The 22,723-nt window shown below is 39.3% G+C and overlaps 1 protein-coding gene across 1 annotated transcript; it reads left to right on the forward strand.

Moving 5' to 3' along the window:
• Positions 1 to 19,390: 19,390 nt before the first annotated feature.
• On the forward strand, positions 19,391 to 22,323 carry S100P (S100 calcium binding protein P). Its single transcript, XM_089498409.1, has 2 exons — positions 19,391 to 19,528; positions 22,171 to 22,323. Exons 1-2 carry the CDS (start codon positions 19,391 to 19,393, stop codon positions 22,321 to 22,323), a joined length of 291 nt encoding a protein of 96 aa, XP_089354535.1.
• Positions 22,324 to 22,723: the final 400 nt, after the last annotated feature.

The raw sequence follows: 22,723 nt of genomic DNA on the forward strand, positions 1-22,723 counted from the left end.
TTTCCATATTCCGTGTTTTCAAAGAAAAAAAAATCATTGTCACAAGTGCAATTAAAAAAAGTTATGGTGGGGGTAAAGGTGATATAAAACCCCTCCACTTAAAATTAAAGGGGTAGCAGAAGCATTATTAAACACTCATCTACATTCACCAGACGATCCACAGGGGATTTTTGGTACGCGTATGCAAATGAGGTTAACAATGATCACCTTTCGCCTCTATATACACGGAAAATGTCTGCTGTACTACAGACTAGAGCCCTGCGCGGGACTACTTTTTTAATCCCGCTCCCGCGGTTTTTAATCCCGCTCCCGCCCGCTCCCGCAATGTGGGTGTGCCACTCCCGCCCGCTCCCGCCACATTTGTGGCCAATCCCGCCCGCTCCCGCCAATCATGCCCGCCTCCTTACCTGATTTCCCGCGCAGTCCCGCGCGGCTGCCCTCGAGTTTTTCCCTCACGGCGTCTCTTCTCTTGCTCCGCCCAGGAACAAGGCGGAGTCACAGGAAGTGACTTCACATCACGTGACTCCGTTTTGTTCCTGGGCGGAGCAAGCTAGGAGACATTGTAAGGGAGCAGCGAGAAGGCAGCCTTGCGGGACTGCGTGAGATTACCGGGACCCGCAGGTACAGTGCCTGACCGCCCGCTCCCGCCCGCAGCCCCAGCAAGACCGCCCGCGCCCGCCTCCCATTGCAGTCCTCTACTACAGACTTTAGACAAAGCCGCATAAAGGACGATTTGGTTCGTGTTTAATAATTGCTTCTGCTAGCCCCCTAAATCTATACATTCATTAACCCCTTAACGACAATTGCCGGTCCTGGCACGACACGGGAAAGCATGTGCTTTACGACAATTGACGTGCCAGGACCGGCACGTCTTTAAACGGGTGCAGAAAGCGATCTGTTTTCGCTTTCTGCACCCAAAAAAACGTTGCTGAATGCCTCGACCTCGAGGCATTCAGCAACGCCGCGATCGGAACGAAGGGGCCATCTCTGGCCCCTCCACGGGGCGTCAACATCCGCCATACTTTGTATGGCGGCGGACGCCCGTTTTAAAAGCGTTTAGGAGGCGATCGACGATCGCCTCCTAAACTTAAATGGTGTCGCTGGAATGCCTCGATCAGGAGGCATCCAGCGACACCAAACACTTACCTTTCGATGGGCTGTGACCGCTCAGGAGAGCGGTCACAGCCGCAGCTGCCGATGATCTTCGCCATCAAGCAAGATGGCCGCTGCCCTGTAACAGGAACCAACATATTTTAAAAGTTCGCTAGATGGTCCAGACCATCTAGAGAACTTTGGCTCCACTTGCAGGTTGAATACAGGTACTGCATTCACCATGCAAGTCAATGGAACCCAACTTTCTAATCACAGTGTGATTAGTAAAAATAAATTAAAAAATAAAATAAAATTAATAATAATTAGAAAAAAAATAGTAAAAAACTAGTAAAATGTAAAAATCATTTCCCACTGATGTCACTATCAGGGGAACCTCCAAGTTGAAAAAAAATGTTAAATTTTTTTTTTTAAAAAGACAAAAAAAAATAATATATATATAAAAAATATATTTTTGTGAGCAAGTCCTAAAATTAGCATATTAGCTTAAAACAATTCTCACATGGAAAGAGTTAAAATACTGGCATATTAAATGCCCGTGGGGTGTCTACTTTTAAAAAAGGTATGATTTGATGAGGTAAATTGAATTGGCCAGGTTCAACAACGTCCCAATTAACACCGGGGGAAGGATGGCCACACACCTAATTTCCAATTAGAAAAATGCACACGTACCAAATGTGGCCTTTTAGTTCCCACAAAAATGACAAACCCATGCATGTGGGGTATCACTGCACTCAGGAGATGTTGCTGAACACATATTGGGGTGTCGTGTGACAGCGGCATATACCAGGAGCTGTAAATTCATACATAAAGTAGGTGTGTGTGGGAAAAATACACACACAAAAATACTACTGCAAACTTTGAAAACATGCTGGTGGTAAAATGTGTGCATGCAAAGAGTTAAAATACCAGCATTTAAAATACCCTGTGGTGTCTAGTTTTGAAAAATATATGGTTTTGTTGGGCACACTGAAATGGCCCGGCTCAAAGATGTACCAAATAGGGCATGGGCAGTGGATCCCCAAATGCCAAAGTTCAACATTGAAAAATGCGCATGCCCCAAATGTGGCCCTTTTGCCCCCAAACAGCCAAGCAAAATCATTCATGTGAGGTATCGCTGTACTCAGGAGATGTTGCTGAACACATATTGGGGTGTTTTGTGATAGTGACATATACGAGAACTTTTTAATTCATACCTGAAGTAAAATGTGTGTGTGGAAAACCAAATGCAAAAAAATGACTACCACAAAGTTTGACAAAGACTGGTGGTAGATATGGTGCATGGAAAGAGTTAAAATACTAGCATTTGAAATACCCTGGGGTGTCTAGTTTTCAAAAATATATGGGTTTATTGGGCACACTGAAATGGCCCGACTCAAAGATGTACCAAATAGGGAAATTCTACTATTTGTCCCGAGTTTAGAAATACCCAATGTTTTTATGTTTTTTTGCTTTCTTCTACACGTTATGGGGCAATAAGTACAAGTAGCGTTTTGCTATTTCAAAACCATTTTTCTCTGAATCTGGTAATTCTGTCTCCATGTGGTATTTGGGGCATCTTTGAAGCCAGCAAATTAAATTTACCCCACCAAACCATATATTTTTGAAAACTAGACACCCCAGGGTATTTTAGATGCTGATAGTTTAACCCTTTCCATGCACTAATCCTACCACCAACCCTTGTCAAAGTTTGTGAAAGTAATTGTTTTTGCTGTTTTTTAAACATACTTTGTACTTCAGGTGTAAAATTACAGCTCCTGGTATGTTGTTGCTGTCACACAACACCCCGATATGTGTTCAGCAACATCTCCTGAGTACATTGATACCCCACATGCATGGGTTTGTCAGATTGTTTGGGGGCAAAAGGGCCAAATTTGGAACATGCCTCCTCAGCCGTATACCGCTGCATGGCAACAATTGCAGCAAAAATAGTGGGGAAGGAAAGGGTTAATGGCTCTAATTAAAAAAATTAAAAAAACCCTAAAAAAAAAGTACAAAAAAAAAAAAAAAAGTTAAAAAAAAATGTAAAAAAAAAGAACCCCAAAAACAATTGCCACTATGCAAGATCACTGTTTATGCAGTGATCAATGGCAATGAAGGGGTTAATATTAAATGGGTGGCTCTTATAAGAGCCTTTGGATCTATATATATATATATATTATTGAGAATACCTAAAAACACACTGATCTGTCTCTCTCCCTCACTAGAAGCAAGTGAAGGAGGGAGGCAGATCCAATACTGATCAAAGGCAATGTTTAGAAAACATTGCCTTTGATTTAGCAAATCATGATCACTCTTATGAGTGATCTGACCACTAGGGGTGTTATTCACTGGATGTCCATGACATCCAGCAACACCCCCCCCCGATGATGACAGCAGGCTCCGCCCCCGGCTTGATGGGCGCCGCCATCTTGAAACACCGCATGTGTTTCGAAGACGCCGGCACCGGGAAGGTAAGTTGAGCATTTAGGAAGCGATCGCGAGTCGCTTCCTTTGCTAAACAGGTGTTGCAAAGATGCCTCGATACTGAGGCATCTTAGCAACACCAGCTAAGCAAAGGAAGCGACTCGCGATCGCTTCCTAAACCCGTTTTTCGGCGGCGGGCGCCGCCATTTTTGAAAGACGTGCAGTCTTTCAAACATGTTTTTTTATTTGCTCCTAGGAGCGATCGGGGGGGCCGGGAATGTTTTTTTTGGTGTTGCTCAATGCCTCGATGTCGAGGCATTAGAGCAAAACCGTTTGAGTGAAAAAAACGATCACGGATCGATTTTTTCACCCGTTTAAAGACGTGCCGGTCCTGGCACGTCAATTGTCATAATCGTCACGATTTTCGGTGACGTGCCCGGACCGGCAATTGTCATCAAGGGGTTAATCATTGTTTACACCGATTAAAGGGACCCTCCAGCCATCATATTTAGTTCAATGCATATGATAGCTGTGTGCCCTTTCAATTTTCATGCTGTCCTCCTTGAAAATGCAATCCTTGAAAAACTCGAAGGCTCTACGCAACACTAAACTATCCCGTTATGGATTAATAGACTGAGCCCATTGTGACTGCAAATGATCCCATTCACCCCCTGTAGCTGGATGAGGTATGGAATGTGTAGATTATGACTTGTGGCCCAGGGTAGCCTACAAGTCATAAGAAACCAACAAGTCACCCTATCACTAAGCCAGTGAAGCAACCAAGAGAGAGAGAAGACAGACTGCTGATGATGGAATACCGGAAAATCCTGTAACCTTGAAGGCACCCAGAAACACCGGCTAATAGCAGGAGAATCATTTTTAAGACATTGATGTGCTCAGGATCAGTGAAAATGGAGGTGATGGGATAAAAAGTAATACTGATCTCTGTGGCACATGTTAGAGATGGAGGGAACAGCAAGAAAATTCTGGGAAAGGGAACTGATGACTAACTTTGGAGAGACATCTAAATACAACAGATTTGTATACACCGAAGCTTTATTCACCAAGTATACTACATTCTGACCAAATACTTGTGTATTCTTCATCCGTCATTACCATTAATACATTTACCAGCTTCTCTTTGTTGTTGTTGAGTCTGTTTTTGGCATCAGAAATTGCCTGTTGTTTTTGTACCCACAACACATTTTTAGGTGGCTGTCATGTCACAGAAAGCCGGGGAGGACTACTAAAATCCGCAGTTACAAACAAGTTACCTTACTGATTAACATTGGATACTTCGACATAACATTCTTCTTCTTTTCTTTACCAGCTGCAATTGAAACAGTTATTACCTATAATTGTAAGGAATATATCGGTAATATCTGCTACACAAATAGAGACCTCATAATTTACTTCTCTACTTCATGTGAGTACTCATCCACCCATGATCCTTTGCTATTTGAGAAGCTAGTTCTCGGGACATGGAAGCCTCTTGGAGATCTATACCGATGACATCACATGTGGCACAAGGTATGATGCCGTTAAGTTAATATTTATGCCACAAGTGACTTCAAACGGCCCTACTCCAGCCACACATCATTGCAAAAATAACAAAATGCTGGCCTTATGTGCCACATGTCTGGTTAGTACTGCCACTGTAGCGGACCCTGGATTTTAGAGGATTAGGGAACACCCACCTGCAAAATATTATGTCTCCACTGCTCCAAGTAAGAACAATCTTATTAGGAAGCAATTCGAGGTACTTTACTTACAATATAAGTATGCAACGTGCAAAAATAACAGTTTCTATATTAAAAGGGTAAAAGAGTTTTACGCCAATGGAAATGCCTCTACATTTACACCTTTAACCACACAGTGTTTTCTCAATAATTCAGCACAATGCAAAGTTGATAGGAAGGATCACAAAAATAGCACAATTGTGGCAGTGTTTGTTGGTGTTTCTGTATGTAGCAGATTGGAAACAAGACGGAGCGCTGACAGAACCAATGTCTCGGTAACTTACCAGCTGACCACCAGTATTTATATTTAACACATCCTCGCTGTACATCTCTGCGGAATACGATGGCGCTGTATAAATCAAAGCGTAATAATAACAACATTTGAAATGAACAGTAGAACATACAGGCATAACCCCCTAAAAAGCTATACTTTGGATTAATGCAAAAGCCCCTAAACTGGTTAAATATCTAAAATCATTTGGAGCTGTTATAGAGATGTTGCATTATTTGATCCAATCAAATACATGTATCACATGGCTGGATAATAAGTCAGGCTATGCTGACTGTTATCTATTAAAATACATCATAACATAATTTTCATAAAAAAATAAATAATTATAAAGCTAAATTTCTGGAATAGCACCTGTCTGTAGCCACAACTGGCACAGCCATGTCAGACAGCTAGTACATCTTAAATTTTCTCCTGAGGAAGCCAATATTGGCGAAACGCGTTGAGACATTTTGGAAAACTTTACAATTATCGATAACCTGGACTGTACATGGACTTGATGATCATCCACCTAACTTTATAAAGGACACTGCTCTTACGCATAACCTAGTTGTTATGCCTACTTGTTTGTAAGTTTTTAATCTATATTCTTCTCCACTTAGTATTCCCATTACTTTACTTTAATTTTCTAACATTACAGCTAAGCCTCTGCTAATATTTAGACTATGATTCTCCAACAGTGAAATATTATAGACTACAAAATGTCATCGTTTTTTTTTTACATTTCTCATTAAATGTTATACGCAGCCATGAACGTCCATACTAGAAGGTTGCCCATAGGCCAGTTCTTATATTTGCTGATGGCAATTGTGCTACATCCACTGCCCTTTAATGTCACAGCGCTCTAATTGCATGATGACGAACAAGAAGAGGAAGTGTTTGAATGGAGTGAGAAGTATACCTCTGTGTATGTTTCCTGCACCCAGCAGGCACTGATTCAACCATGAACATCCAGTAACTATGACAAGAAAACGCTCCGTCTTACTTATTGGACTTCATGTGATTTGTCAAGGTGAGTTATACATTTATATAGCTTATTGCAGGTCCTCACAATTACATCAGGTTAGGTCCTTGGTTGAAATTATGATCCCGACCTAAGGTGCAGTACAGGGACATAACTAGAAACCACGGGGCCCTGGTGCAAAAATTGCCCCGGGCCCCACCAACTTCAACAGCTTGTCTGTGCCATCATGTCTGTGCCTTCTTTGCCCCCTTCCAACATACAACATATTTAAACACACTTACACAAATTACACACACTTATTCATACTTACACACATAAACACACACTCCGTCTCACCCCACTAACACATCCATGCTCACACACACAGTTACCCATCCATGCTCACACACAGACGCAAGTACACATCCATGCTCATACACACAACTACACATCCATGCTTACACCCATACATACATACAAACACAAATACATATACCCCGGCTTACCTCTCATTGCTCCTGCAGCTTTATCTCTGGCTGCTCGCGTACAGCATAATAACACCAGGCGGTATAATTTTATAGCTATATAAATGTTATTATTGAAAATAATAATTACTTTTATTCTTATTGAGACCTTTTAATTGAGGATTTTTGTGATCTAGGTCATTGTTACAGAAAGTTGGTTATGACCATAACTACAGTTTATTTTCCAAGCCTCATTGCATGTCTGACCCTTCTCTGTTCTATGGTAAGACTACAGAAGCCACAGTTCATGTTATTTAGACCACATGACATTAAAAATATATTAAAAAATATAATTTTATATAATTTTCCCACAGTATTGATTTAAAATTACTATACCATCACAATTTGCTTTATGATCCTGCGTCACATGGCAAGCGATTCAGTCTCCATAATCATGTCCAACATGAAATAGTAGTATATGGTAAATAATAAGTATATTCAGGTCTGTGTATTTTTTGTGCCTACAGTACATGGCTTGAAATTGGGTTTTATTTACTAAACCAGGGGTTTATTATTAAGCGCTTCTGTTATTGAAAATCACCCCACAGATTTAACTATACATTATATTTGGTTGACAGCCTTCCTTTCCAAAATTGGAACTTAGTAATAAACTTTAAGGGCCCTCTAATTCTTTTGTACCAGTATGTCTTATAATGTGCTAACATAGTTGTCAATTTGAAATGATTGCCTTATGTGCTTTCACTGTCCCCTATTAGGAGATCGTTAACCCACCAGCAAACACACAGGTCAGACTCTTGTGTTTTGTAGCAGCAAAAAGTAAGTGCACATAACGCTCAATGACAACAATTTGGCATCTGACCGTATAAACGAAAATCCCATTAAATCCCATTAAAAACTAGTCTGTGTTTGAGAAGATTTCAGCTGTTAGATTTTCAAAGTAGACTTATCATATTGGGGCAGAGTCTATTTTTTTTAGCATTGTTACATATAGAGACAAGTGCCACTCATTCATACGCATTCATGCTAACACACACGTTTACATACACATATTCATGCTGTCAACAACACTTACACATACATGTTCACACACACTTACACAACCACATTTACGCACAAACAGATACTTATACTAATACACAAACATACACACATGCTCATGCTAACACAAATACATATAGACACGTTAATACACACATACACTTATACATACATACTCACATGTACTCCCACTCCAACATACATACTCACTCTCTTACCCTCTCACCAACTCCTTCCCTCACCCCTTTTCACCCTCCTTAGCTCACCCATAGCCACAGCTTTCTTTCTGGGTCCTTGCTTTTACTGCGGTGTCTCATAACCTCACAATATGTTCCCCACTACATACCTGCCTCTCTGGACCAAAATTCTTCACAATTACCCCCCCCACACACACACATGGACTTGGAACTCTTTTTATACTAGTCCACTCTGTTGCTAATTGCTATTTTTTTAAATCTTACCACTGTTTTGAGAATAGTGAAACAAACTTTTCAAAACTGCATGGTAGTGCCTTGTTTATCAACCTAAGTATGAATGTTCTCTTTTTTTATAGCATATCTCTGTAACACTCTAGACGTCACTCAGTCCCCAATGCGTTTAGCGGTAAAGGAAGGAGAGAGGGCTATCGTAACATGCAGCTGGAATGCTCTTTCCTCTGTCACGCGGATCAGAGTGTCCTGGAAATTATATAATATTATATCTGCAGAAAGAAATAACGAAACAACTTTAGCATCTGTTTTATGGGAAGAGAAAGACAATGTCACCATTAGTCCTATAAGTCATAACAAACATGATTACATCATAACTAAGGACAAAGCAGAGATACATATTAACTCTACTACAAAGAGAGATGAGGGCATGTATGTCTGCGAAATCACTATCGAAATACCTAGTCTTCAAAAAGGACGAGGAAATGGTACAACATTTAATGTGTGCCAGACTGGTAAGTATCCTTAAAGCTAATTCACCATAAGTATATAAGCATTATATAATTTTTGGATGATAAAGTACATTATGACTTTTTCTGAATACACACAAAAATAAAGAATCATAGTTAGAGATGCGATAGGATTCCTTGGTGTGCTAGTAACGCAAACAACCTTCATATGCACACAATTTAAACAGGCACAAAAAAAACAATGTGTGAGAGGGAATAATATTCATAGAGCGGTATTAATTTTTGTATTTAAATAATACTCCCCATTTTCTTAGAATAATTGAGTGTGGGATTTTGAAAAAATGATCTATTTTATTTAGGCAATTTAACTTAAAAAGCCATTTTATATTGTTACTATACACAAACCAGATTCTATATCCAATCCAGAAATTGAAAAATAGTTATTTATCAGATGGATTAAATCAAAATTGTGCATTTATGGCACATTGTGAACTTTTTAAAATTATATTCTGCTCATACTCATACTCTGTTCACATTTGTCCTGGCTCTGCTAATCTCATGTCCCCATCTTTTTTATCGGGGCACATTTCTGTTTGATTATCGCTTTGTGTTTATTCTCTTAACCACTTTATATTCACGTTGTACATAATTAAGACTCCCCATTTAGTCTTAATCCTGGCCTTATTCTGCATAAATCCATCATAAGAAGAGAGGGGATCCTAAAAGTATACATAACTTTTTCAAGTTGCCCCAATTAAATGTATCAACTAATCAGCCAGAAAACATTCTGGGCTCCTAGAAGACAGGGGTAGCAAGGAGATGAAGAAGGACAGGAGGATTTGGGAGGTATACTATAATTAAAATGTTTTGGTGCATTTACATACTGAATGCTCAATAGATCCAAAGCTAGAAATTTCGAGATACACAGTTATTAACATAACTCACTGCATACGATTTTTGTAATTTGAGATGTTTCATTAATGATATTATTTGGATTACTTTACACAGTACAGAAGAGCAATCATTCTGGTTTGGCTGGCATCTCAACCATGCTTCCCGCCATGGTGTTGATTGGATATTGTCTGTGCATACGAAGAAAAAGTATTAATGGTATATACACAGTATATAAACCATTCTGTTATTGCAGTCTTGTGTATGTGATTGTGTACTTGGTTTATTATATATATATCCTTAGCTATCCCGGGGTACCATTAGTCCTGGGTTTGGAATCTAATTTTGTATTTGAGAAATTGCTATTAATTTGCTACTTTCCTGCTCACTTCGTTGCCCAAGCACATAAAGAAAAACATAAATCTCACAAAATAAACCTGAGCCCTTTGTCTCGATATACTACATTTGTTTAGGTTTCATTTTGTAGGCCTTATATCAGCAGATACCTCCCTTCTAATAATCATATGGTTGTTACATTACAGAAACAGGATATGCTAAATGATAACAGACCTCTTTTTGATAACAGGGGTCCATTCTTTCAGTAATAATTCTTTATTACTATAAGTCTCCCATCTGCACATAGATACACACATGTTGCCCAATTGATTTTCTTTTTTATTTTTATTATTTCCGGCACAAAACAAAACTAATATATGGTAAGAAAGAAGAAAATTGACTTCACAGTAGATTTCTTGACAAATGACAGCTTTAAAAGGACCAGTTGTATAGGGAATATTAAGCATATATTAAACATAATATTATTATTCTGTAATGCTTACTTATTTTAAAGGTAAAATGAAGATAGAAGAGAGGATACAAGAATACACGGAATTGGACATAATCAATGCCGATAACTATGACGCTGATGGGCAAAGTTCAACATCATCAAATTCTGTGAAATGGGTAATAACATATTTTACTTTATATATATATATATATATATATATATATATATATAAAAGTATTGCTGTTATATTGACATTGTTCAGGAGTTTCTGCATTAACTTGTAAGGTGTAATGTGTTCATACTCGTAACACTCCAGATAAACATACCTGGTGAAGCACCGCTTCTCCGGTTCTCAGGGTCAAGACCCGAATCCTCCGGGTCGCGGGAGCAGGGTCTTGACGCTCCCTGCTCCCCGACCATTTTCACATTAAATGGGGGTGTTTCCTGCTGCCGTCAGCAGGAACTCCCATTAACGTCAGGTGGACCTCCTACTGACATCAGTGGGAACTCCCACCAACGTCACAGGACCACCTACTGACGTCAGTGGGCAGTTCTGGCCGCGTCCCGCAAGGGAAGGCTCCGGGTAGCCGGAGCCCAGAAGTTCCCAGGTATGCAGATGAAGCATTCAGGGAAGCGATGTGTGGCCATGCCCTCTCTACATATATTCCGCCTACTCCCTGCCCACATTTCCCTGCTCCCCACCCAATCCCACCCTTCACTAAAGGCCGTTGGGTGGCCCTGCTCCTCCATGCAGTCACTCGTTCAGAAGAAGGAGAGCTCAGAAAAGCTTAGCCCAGGTATGAATGTATTAAGATCGATTGGCTCCAGAATAAATTATTAGATTGGCTTTACTTTAGCCAACCCCACCTTCCTTGGAGGCGCCAACCTTAAACCTCAATGAGTTACCCTGAAATCACTTTACAGCTTTCACAAGATTTAGCGTGAAGTCCCGTTGAATAGACTGAACTAGAGACAACTCATGATGGAAGCTTGTAGGGGGTCTGAGAGTTATGAGTTTAAATAACACTCCTCCTATTGAAAGCCATAAATTGCCATGGATTAACCCATAGCCTTCCCAACAGATATTTTTGCATAGAAATATTTTGGGAATATCCTGAAACCCACAATATTCCTTATGTACCGCTTTTTTTCTAATTAAACTCCCAAAATTAACAAGAACTATACAAAGGTCCATGTTGCTTGTACCTATGTTTAATCAGCACACTGCACTGGAAACAGCTGGTCTACACTGCTGGTCTTTCGACCAAAACAAATTATTCATGTTTCAGCAAAAAAAACAACCCACAACACAAATTTGGTTGTTGTAACGTGTAGTATTTACAACACTCTCATAAACGCCATTTTTTTTTATTAGGCTGTCTCAACACTCTATGAATCTACTGACTACTTGTCAATCAAAAATCCTCATGAAGATAAACCGAAAGCATCTACTCACCAGAGTCTTCCTGATTGCCTGGATTCTCAATAAAGTAAACTAGCAAAGTTTTTTTTAAAGCGCCACAGAAGGCTGAAGGGGATGATTTAATGACAACATTGGCCACTCCTGCCAAAGCTGTGCCCATTTCTTCTAATATTTCACCCATATTTGTCCCATGAAAAAAAAAATAAACTAAACTAAAATCTAGTGCTGTATTCAGTAAAATAGGTTAGCATTCAGAAAAAGCTGGCTTCATTTCATTTTGTTCCAAAAAACTCTGCAGGAGCATGTTAAGACAGGTGTGGAGGGCTCACGGTAACCAGGGGGTTCAGGAAACGTGCATTACATCACCCCACCATAGGAGCACCGCTGCTCGCATTAAAGACAGGGTTCCACGAGAAGTAAAACAGAGGGAAAGAAAGAGAAGAAGAGCTATTTGAGTCGCACTTATGACGCAGTTAGAGAGAGTTAGTGTAAGTTGAATGGGTGTTAGAGTGAGTTTGTGTATTAGTTGTCAGGGAAACTAAATACTCCACCAACCTTAGGCTCATCCCTATTTATCTGCAGACCTGAAGGCTGCCATTGTTGTCAGTCATGTGATATTTTGGATGACTTTGCCTCACTGAGCTTGTTTATGGCAATGCTCATGAGGTCCATTCCTCCATAAGTCAGAGTGTCCAGTTGGGTTATCAAGCTATTGTATTGTTTACCACAGGGAGTATGATAAGCAGTCAGGTCGTTTGTCTAGCAGATTGGTGGTTAAAACACATATATTGTGTGTATAAAGAGGAAATTCCTCCATGTAAAGACAAATCAGTGCTTAAACTGTGTTCCGGTTTTGGTTTGATAACGTGTACGGAGGAAAACGAAACATATTTCTGTGAAACAATAAAAACAAAAGTGGTGTAGACCATGGTGTAAAAACCAACTCATGGGGTTGTGCAACCGTTTTGGAATGATATAAAAAGGTAAATAAAAAAAATAAAATATGCTACAGAGCATTTTGCTGGTGATAATTTACTAACATGATGTTTTGTGTGTCCTGGATATAATAAAGTAATATTTAATTGAGTCTTCCCTTGAACTGAAAAACTTGAAATAACAAATTAACTTTATGAGAAAGCTCACATAATTTGTTGTTTGACCAACAGTAGGACATCTAGAAAACCAGAACATGAGTCAGAGCCGAGTGGAACGTTTGTCTAGTCTGTGTATGAGCCATGTGGGCATATTAGCTTTGTCTGCTTTCAACAATTGTCCTTTTTTAGTCTCGCTGTAAGCCGGTGATTAGTTATGTCATAACCGGTGGTGGCTCCATGCACAAACTGTTATGTGACTAATGTTCTTTAGAGTATTTGGCACCCCGGGGCAGTTACTGTATGTCGTGGGGTAAGTGCTGTTTCTGACATCCTTGACCCGATCAACCCAACCCTGAGCAATCAGTCCTGACCTACTGTTTCACTTGCCACCGACTAGATTGCAAGCTTGTCTCCTTTTGTACCAGTTTGTTATTGTGTGTGACTTTAAATTACGTTACTGACTTTGTTGTAACAGCGTTACAGAATCTGCTGTTCCCCAGGACTGGCGCATAGCAAATGTTGTGCCAATATTCAAAAAGGGGGCAAAAAGTGACCCGGGGAATTATAGGCCTGTTAGTTTAACTTCTGTTGTGTGTAAACTGTTTGAGGGTTTCCTAAGAGATGCTATTTTGGAGTATCTCAATGAAAATAAATGTATGACTCCATATCAGCATGGGTTTACAAGGGATCGGTCCTGTCAAACTAACCTGATCAGCTTTTATGAGGAGGTGAGCTCAAGACTGGATCGGGGTGAATCGCTGGATGTCGTATATCTTGATTTTTCCAAAGCATTTGATACGGTGCCACATAAAAGGCTCGTACATAAAATGAGAATGCTTGGGCTGGGGGAGAATGTGTGTATGTGGGTAAGTAACTGGCTCAGTGATAGGAAACAGAGGGTGGTTATTAATGGTACATACTCTGAGTGGGTGACTGTTGCTAGTGGGGTACCACAGGGGTCAGTTTTGGGTCCTATTATTTTTAATATATTTATTAATGACCTTGTAGAGGGATTGCATAGTAAAGTATCAATCTTTGCAGACGATACTAAGCTCTGTAACGTGGTTAACACAATAGAGGACAGCGCACGATTACAAATGGATCTGCATAGGTTGGAGGCGTGGGCTGGGATGTGGCAGATGAGGTTCAACACAGATAAATGTAAGGTTATGCACATGGGGAAGAAAAATCCAGGCTGGGAATATGTATTAAATGGGAAAACACTGGGGACGACTGACATGGAAAAGGACTTAGGAGTTTTAGTTAACAGTAAATTTACCTGTAGCGACCAGTGTCAGGCAGCTGCTGCTAAGGCAAATAAAATCATGGGGTGCATCAAAAGGGGCATAGATGCCCACGACAAGGAAATAATTCTACCCCTGTACAAGTCACTAGTCAGACCACACATGGAATACTGTGTACAGTACTGGGCACCAGTGTACAAGAAAGATATAGTGGAGCTGGAGAGGGTTCAAAGACGGGCAACCAGAGTAATAAGGGGAATGGGAGGACTACAGTACCCAGAAAGATTATCAGAATTGGGGTTATTTAGTTTGGAAAAAAGACGGCTTAGGGGGGACTTAATAACTATGTATAAATATATAAGGGGACAGTACAGAGATCACTCCCAGGACCTATTTATACCCAGGACTGTATCTATAACAAGGGGACATCCTCTACGGCTGGAGGAAAGAAGGTTTCTACACCAGCACAGACGGGGGTTCTTTACAGTAAGAGCGGTGAGATTATGGAACTCTCTGCCAGAGGAAGTGGTGATGGTAAACTCAATAAAAGAGTTCAAAAGGAGCCTGGACGTGTTTCTTGAAAGCAATAATATTACAAGTTATGGATATTAGATTAATAGGGACAGAACGTTGATCCAGGGATTTATTCTGATTGCCATATTTGGAGTCGGGAAGGAATTTTCCCCCTGGTATGGGGCAATTGGCATCTGCTTCATAAGGGTTTTTTGCCTTCCTCTGGATCAACACAGTAGGGACACAATATGTATATAGGTTGAACTTGATGGACTTTGGTCTTTTTTCAACCTTATGAACTATGTTACTATGTATATAAATAAATCTAATTAAGATGTCAACCTGAGAATGAGTAATTCACAATAATAAGCGTTAACAGAAAAAATAAAAATGTAAATAAGTTGCATAAAATAACAATTGGATGATAGCTGGTTGCAAAAGAAATTAAATACAATTAGTTATTAGTCATTTTATGTGCAGACAGTTAAGACTGTAAATGAAGGAAATGGTAAAAATGTTCAAGTCAAAAATATGTTAGGTTGTAGATAATGCGGCTTCTACCTGTGGGTGAGCAAGGCTGTATGGCTAGGTTAAAAAGGAAACAATTTACGGTTTTCAGAGATGGAGCTTTTGTTCTGTGGTCTAAACTACAACAGACAAAATGTTTTTTTATGTCGTTATTTAAATGGAAAGTATTGTGTCACATATTTTACAATCCCATGTAATAAGTTATACATAATTAAATGTACATAGCGGTCATATTAATGTTAGATGTAAAAAATGTGTCTGATTTCAAAAAATGACCGCTTTGTGGATGTTACACCTTGCTGACCTTTAATCTTTTTACCCAGTTTCCAGCCAGTTTGTGTCTGACAACAAAATTACAGAATATAATAATTATTAATAATAATAATATTAATAATTAATATTATATTCTATAGCCACTCGCGTTGATTTAAATGCCAGCTACAGAGCCTGTGCAGAGAGTGCACTTCTGTACACTTCATGCTTTCAGAAGATGCAGCCAATATCTTGATCTACGTGTAGTAAAATGCATTAATGAATCTGAAAATCAGACCATGACCCATGCATATCCATACCTGGGAACATCTGGGCTCCGGCTACCAGGAGCCTTCCCTTGCGGGACATGGCCAGGACTGCACACTGAGCGGCGGTCCCACTGACGTTAATGGGAGTGCGGCTTACAGCAGAGGGAAACACCCCCATTTTAATGAAAAATGGGTGGGGAGCAGGCGTGTCAAGACCCCACTCTCGCGACCCAGAGAATTCGGGTTTTGACCTTAAGAGTTGTCAAAGCCGAAAAGGGCAAGTCAAATTGCAAGCACAGGTTCCATTTAGAAGGCAGGAGACTGACAGGTATTCTTTAACAAAGTTAAGGGCTCCGGTACCTTTAAAACTGGAGAACTTGCGAAACAGGTTTGGCCTGCCGTTCGTCTTGTACAAAAACGTGCTGAAAACTCAAAGTTAAAACAAACATAAAAACAATCTCTGTCTGTAGGGGCTGAATCACCTGGGTTTGTGCTGCCTGATCTTCCTCTGCTGGGCTCTCATGTGCTCTTTTACAGCTGCCATGGCAGAAATCTGTAGATGGGGCAAGAAGTCCGGTATATCCGCTGGGCATCTCATGGAGAGTTATTTCCCTCCTTTCATGACTGTGGGCTTTAAGGGATAGCCCCATCTATACTTTACTCCCTTTCTCTTAGGAATTCTAGCAGCGGTTTTGGTGCCTGCCTAGTAGGGGGGAGAGATCTCTAAAGAATAGGGGAGTCACCCTGTCGATTGAAGGGGTATCTTCATTTACAGTGTTCAGTATGGCTTAGTTTAAAGTGCAGTAGTTCATTTTCATTATGACATCCCTAGGGGCCCTATGGACTCTTTCAATGTGAAACATTGTGTCCTTGAAGTCAGACAGTAGCCACTTAAAGTGTTAAGAAATTTCCAAGAGCTGTCACTTGCTCTTAGGTTAGAGCGAGGGGATCTATTATTGAGATCCTCACAGATGTATTGTGGGTTCCTGTATTTGTTACGGAGGTGATGGAGGTCGTCGGGCATGGCCGCCTGTTCGTCAGTCTGCTGTTTCAGGGCCTCTGTTCTTTTCCCCGCGGTGGGAGTTTCGGGTAATTGCCAGAAAAAAATATTCAATTATTAGGAGAAAGAATGTCAATGGCCACAATCAGAAGGGCCCTTTGTGAGAATAATATTTTATTCAACATTTCTGAAATAATAATATTTTTTTCCATGTTTCAAGTATCTTTTTCACACGACCACCAGGTTGTTGAGGACCCAATACCGGAGTTCATGATTTCATACTTATTATTTTCCACAATCCTGGCCCAGCCAGCTATCTCTATCTACAGTGTACTTTAATTTCTCTTTACCAGCCTGGCCCCCCCTCAACTGAAATTTTGATTTTTTTAAATGGATTTTGGTAGATATTCGTTAGATCCGGTTAGATCAACTGTTTTTTTCGTTAGCTCTTCCACGCAGGAGGCGGTATTCACAATCCTATTTTGTGTGCGGGGATGGGTATACATACGAGTTGGCCCCCCCTCAACTGAAATTTGGATTTTTTTTATGGATTTTGGTAGATATTCGTTAGATCCGGTTAGATCAACAGTTTTTTTCGTTAGATCTATCACGCAGGAGGCGGTATTCACAATCCTAATTTGTATGCGGGGGATGGCAATACATACGAGTTGGCCCCCCCTCAACTGAAATTTAGAATTTTTTTTAATGGATTTTGGTAGATATTTGTTAGATCCGGTTAGATCAACTGGTTTTTTTCAATAGATCTACCACGCAGGAGGCGGTATTCACAATCCTATTTTGTGTGCGGGGGATGGGTATACATACGGGCTGGCCCCCCCCCTCAACTGAAACTTAGATTTTTTTTTTTATGGATTTTGGGAGATATTCGTTAGATCCAGTTAGATCAACTGTTTTTTTTCGTTAGATCTATCACGCAGGAGGTGGTATTCACAATCCTATTTTGTGTGCGGGGGATGGGTATAAATATGGGCTGGCCCCCCCCCCTCAACTGAAATTTTGAAAAATTTTAATGGATTTTGGTAGATATTCATTAGATCCGGTAAGATCAATAGTTTTTTTCATTACATCTATCACGCAGGAGGCGGTATTCACAATCCAATTTGTTGAAGATTGTTAATATTGCCTATTTTAGAGTAGATCTAATGAAAAAAACAGTTGATCAAACCTGATCTAACATAGATCTACCAAATGCAATGACCTTTTGTAAAAATTCTTAAAATGGGGGGCTAACCCGGGGGAGGTCAAAAACCAACACCTTGATGTTTTTTGTGGGAACAATATACTCACCCACACCCCGACATCCTTCTTTCCCTATTTTAAATTTCTATGCACAAATCTTTTTTGCATACGATTTTAACATAATTAAACTAGACCGAGCTCCCAAAATTTTTATAGACTTTCAAAACTGTATCTAAATGCTGAAATAAACCCAAACTTGTAGCCTGATGCTTCTCCCTATAAACACTAGCACAAAAGGCTTGATCCCGGTAATTGAAAGACTTGACATCAGGTCTTCTTCTCTCCTCATCCTAATCCTGTTTTAATAAAAATAGCAAGATAAAGCATGATATATTCATTATTCCACATGTTCTCTTCCATAATTGTACTTAAATAGAAGTCCAAGGGGGCATTTCACAAGAAAGAGCCTCCTTTACAGATGTTCAGTTTATCACATTACATTACCCCTCACCATACTCTTTACCCAAAGAACCTGATTTTTTTCAAACCTAAGCTGGACCCTCTAAATCCTTCAATAACTCCAAAAAGGAACTAATTACCCCACACAATCGTTCAATATTCACAAAATACCAATTGTTTTCACATTGTGTGAGTAGTTAAATCAAAGAATGGTTCCAAAGTAATGGTGCGAGTTATGATAGAGGAGTGAGGTGTGATAGAGCAGTGGCATGTGATAGAGTATGCCTGAGTGTGAGTTTGTGTGTGTTAGAGGAAATGTGTATGGTGAGTGATTGAGTGTGTACGTGGGGGGCAATGAGCCACTTGGTACCAACCTTCCCGGGTATTCCCAGGTATCCTTCCCAGTTGTGTGTAAACCAGGATTAAGAGTATAAGTAAAAAAAGGGAGTCGTTACATTACAAATACTAATTTAAACATCTTTTGTTTAGATTTGGATTTAAGTGACTCGGTTATATAATTGTCAGAATGTATTTAAGGTGTGTCGGCTAAGTCATAGCAAATTTAGCAGTTTCTACCCTGCTACTAAGTCAATAGTTGCAGAGCCAAGATCTATTTACTGTAGTAACATTTAACTGAACGACACCTACATTTATCAATGCTATTGCCAGGTACGTAATATTTACCCAGTGATTAGTATGATTAAGGGATTGGTTCATACTTAGAGACATGTGCTATATAAATGATAGCGGTATATGCCTTCTCCATTCTGCCTGCATTCAATTATCAAGCTTAGTAGCTACAGCACAGCCCGGTTTGCCAAGATGACCGAATTAGAGACAGCAGTGGCAATGATCATTGATGTCTTTGATCGTTATGCGGCTACTGAAGGCGACAAAGATTCTCTTACCAAAGGGGAACTGAAGACCCTTGTGGAGAAAGAATTGCCTGGGATTCTTTCGGTATGATTGTTTTATAATTCACATTATGTTAGGAGGATGTTTCATATTACAACCTTTATATTTATACTATATGTGTATAGTTTGTGAAGTGGTGGTTAATGACTGCATATCCTATGCAATACTTTTCTATCCCTATACAATAACACAACAATGATCACACACTAACCAGCTGATCAGTATGACAAACAGTAGAATTCTACTAAGGAAGTTATGATACAAGTATTTATGTATGTATGTATAAATGTATTATTTGAAGAGTATCACTGCCTTAAATGCTTTGTTTTTTATCTAGGATCATCGCTCTAAATAATAATATATAATAGAAAAATAATAAGAGTATTTTTGAAAGCGAAAGACTTTGTTGGGCATTTCTAATTTTGTAATTTTGGAAAATCTACATTCTTAAAATTCAGTGCAAAAGCAATCAGTTGTGCAATTTGTGAAACGGTTAAATATACTACCGCCTTAACTCCTTTTTTTTGTCCTGGTCATCTTTAATTGTCACAATGGTTTCCATTTCATTATAGATAGAATCTTTTAGTGTTTGGTCATGCCATTCAGTTTACAGACAAGAATCAAACTACTCACACTAGAGACTAAAAACAAAAAAGACAGCCAACATTTTTTTTTAAAAGAAGATTTAAGGTGCCATGTTTTTCATTTATTTACACAACGTTGTATTGAATGTAACCCCTTAAGGACCGGGCTCATTTTTCGTTTTGTACCCTGTGGGACCGAGGCTGTTTTGACACTTTTGTGGTGCTTGTGTTCAGCTGTAATTTTCTCATCACCCATTTAGTGTACCCACATAAGTTATATATTGTTTTTTTCAGGACAAGATGGGCTTTCTTCAGATACCATTATTTTGATCGTATCATCTTATTTACTATAAAAAAAATAAAAAAACATGGTGAAAAATTGAAAAAAAAACACATTTTATGACTTTTATTTGAAAAATCTTTTACTCACCTAAAAAAGCAAGTCAAAAAACTAGCTAAATAGATTCTACTACTTGTCCTGAGTTTAGAAATACCCAATGTTTTTATGTTTTTTTGCTGTTTTTTGTAAGTTATAGGGCAATAAGTACAAGCAGCGTTTCATGATTTCCAAATCTTTTTTAACAAATCTGGTCAGTCTGCCTCCATCTCCTCTTTGGAACATCTTTGAAGCCGGTTAACTCAATTTAACCCTGTCAAACCATATATTTTTGAAAACTAGACACCCCAGGGTATTCCAAATGCTGTTATTTTAACCCTTTCCATGCACCAATTATAGAACTACACTTTGTCAAACTTTGTAATAGTAATTTTTTTTATTTTATTTTTTCACACAAATTGTACTTTAGTTATAGATATACAGGTTCTGGTATATGTCACTGTCAAACAACACCCCAATGTGTGTTCAGGAACATCTCCTGAGTGCAGTGATACCCGACATGCATGGGTTTGTCTGGTTGTTTGAGATTTAAAATGCCACATTTTGGAAGTGCGCTTTTTTTCTCCATTTTGGTCAGTCTGTACCTATGCCCTATCTTTGAGCTCAGCCACGCCAATTTACCCCATCAGCCATTTTTTTTTATATATTAGACACCCCTTGGGTATTTGAAGTGCTTTTATTTTAACTCTTTGTTGAGATTTTTGAGAAATTTTAGCACTTGCTCAAAATAATAAACTTTATTCTATTTTATTTTTTTAATACTTATATTTTTTTTACACATTTTGCTGGTACTGGATGGTTCATCAAGTGACATCACTGCATAATTATTTTTAAATGTTAGCACATTTTTTTGTATTTTTATTTTTTCCATTTTTTTTTTTTTTGAATATTTTACTAATCACATAGTGATTAGAAAGCTGGGTTCCATTGACTTGCTTGGTTGAATGCAGTACCTGTATTCAACCTGCAAGTGGAGCCAGAGTTCTCTAGAGGGTCAGGAGACCGTCTAGCGAACTCCTTCTTCTTTATTATTTTTTTTCCCGGGCCGCCGCCATCTTGCAGATGGCGAAGATCACTGGCAGCTGCGGCTGTGACTGCTCTCTGGAGCGGTCACAGCCCATCCAAAGGTAAGTGTTTGGTGTCGCTGGATGCCTCCTGATCGAGGCATTCCAGCGACACCATTTAAGTTTAGGAGGCGATCGTTGATCGCCTCCTAAACGCTTTTAAAATGGGCGTCCGCCGCCATACAATGTATGGTGGCTGTTGACGCCCCGGGGAGGGGCCAGACATGGCCCCCGATGCCGATCTCGGCGTTACTGAATGCCTCGACATCGAGGCATTACAGTAACGCCGTTTAAGCGAAGAAAGTGATCGTTGATCACTTTCTAAGCTTATTAAATTTTTTGACGGTTCAGGACCGTCAAAGGTCATTTAGTGACCTTCCTGTCATGACGGTCCTGAACCGGCAAAGGTCGCGAAGGGGTTAAAGAAGTATTTAAAAAAATTATACATATGAAGGTTTCATCTATTACAAACTTGTCTAGCAGTAAATTGTCAAATCAAAAATAGTTGGGAAGCACAATTCATCAAAAAGGTAACCATTGTCTAATAGAAAAATGTTAAATAATGTTTTAATGATATTGTTAGTAAGTAGCTTTAAAATATACGTCATCATGAATTCTCATCATTTTCTTTAATATTTTTAGAGTGCAAAGGAGAAAGATGCTTCAGGAGAACTCTTAAAGGATCTTGATCAAAATGGGGACTCCAAGGTGGATTTCAACGAATTTGTTGTATTTGTGGCAGCCCTGGCTTCCATTGGACATGCACGATTCAAAAATGTACCACCTAAGAAATAATATACACATTTTATTATTATATGTAATCTCATCAATAAATCTATCCAACTAATATGTATGTTTGCGTCTATGTATCAAAATTATTTTTATAAAGTAGCATGACAACCAGAGCAAATTTTTTTTTTTTTTAAGATTCTTAGATTCTTAGATTTTTTGAGATTTCTCTATCATAACAGATAGTGCTTGGCTAACATCAAGCTGGCAATTCTCAATTCATAGATCACGTGTACAAAAACATCATATCAACCCTGAACCCAGTTACAGAGCACTATCTTGTTCATTGTGCTTTACTGGCTTTAAAGTAATGCTATGAAGTAGATTGCGTCACTGATCTAGTTAAAGGTGCTCTACAGCATAGACAGTTGGGGGGAAAGGGCAGATTCTCAGGGTTTTTATTATC

This window comes from Sceloporus occidentalis, unplaced genomic scaffold (genome assembly GCF_023333645.1).
Source record: "Sceloporus occidentalis isolate IW3139 unplaced genomic scaffold, rSceOcc1.0.p SCAF_120, whole genome shotgun sequence".
NCBI classification, from domain to species: domain Eukaryota; kingdom Metazoa; phylum Chordata; class Lepidosauria; order Squamata; family Phrynosomatidae; genus Sceloporus; species Sceloporus occidentalis.

What these genes read in the sequence shown, in the direction of transcription:
- S100P (XM_089498409.1), top strand. Translation starts at nt 19,391, where the DNA reads ATGACCGAATTAGAGACAGCAGTGGCAATGATCATTGATGTCTTTGAT. An exon ending in AATTGCCTGGGATTCTTTCG is followed by an intron (nt 19,529 to 22,170) that starts GTATGATTGTTT and finishes TAATATTTTTAG; the next exon opens with AGTGCAAAGGAGAAAGATGC.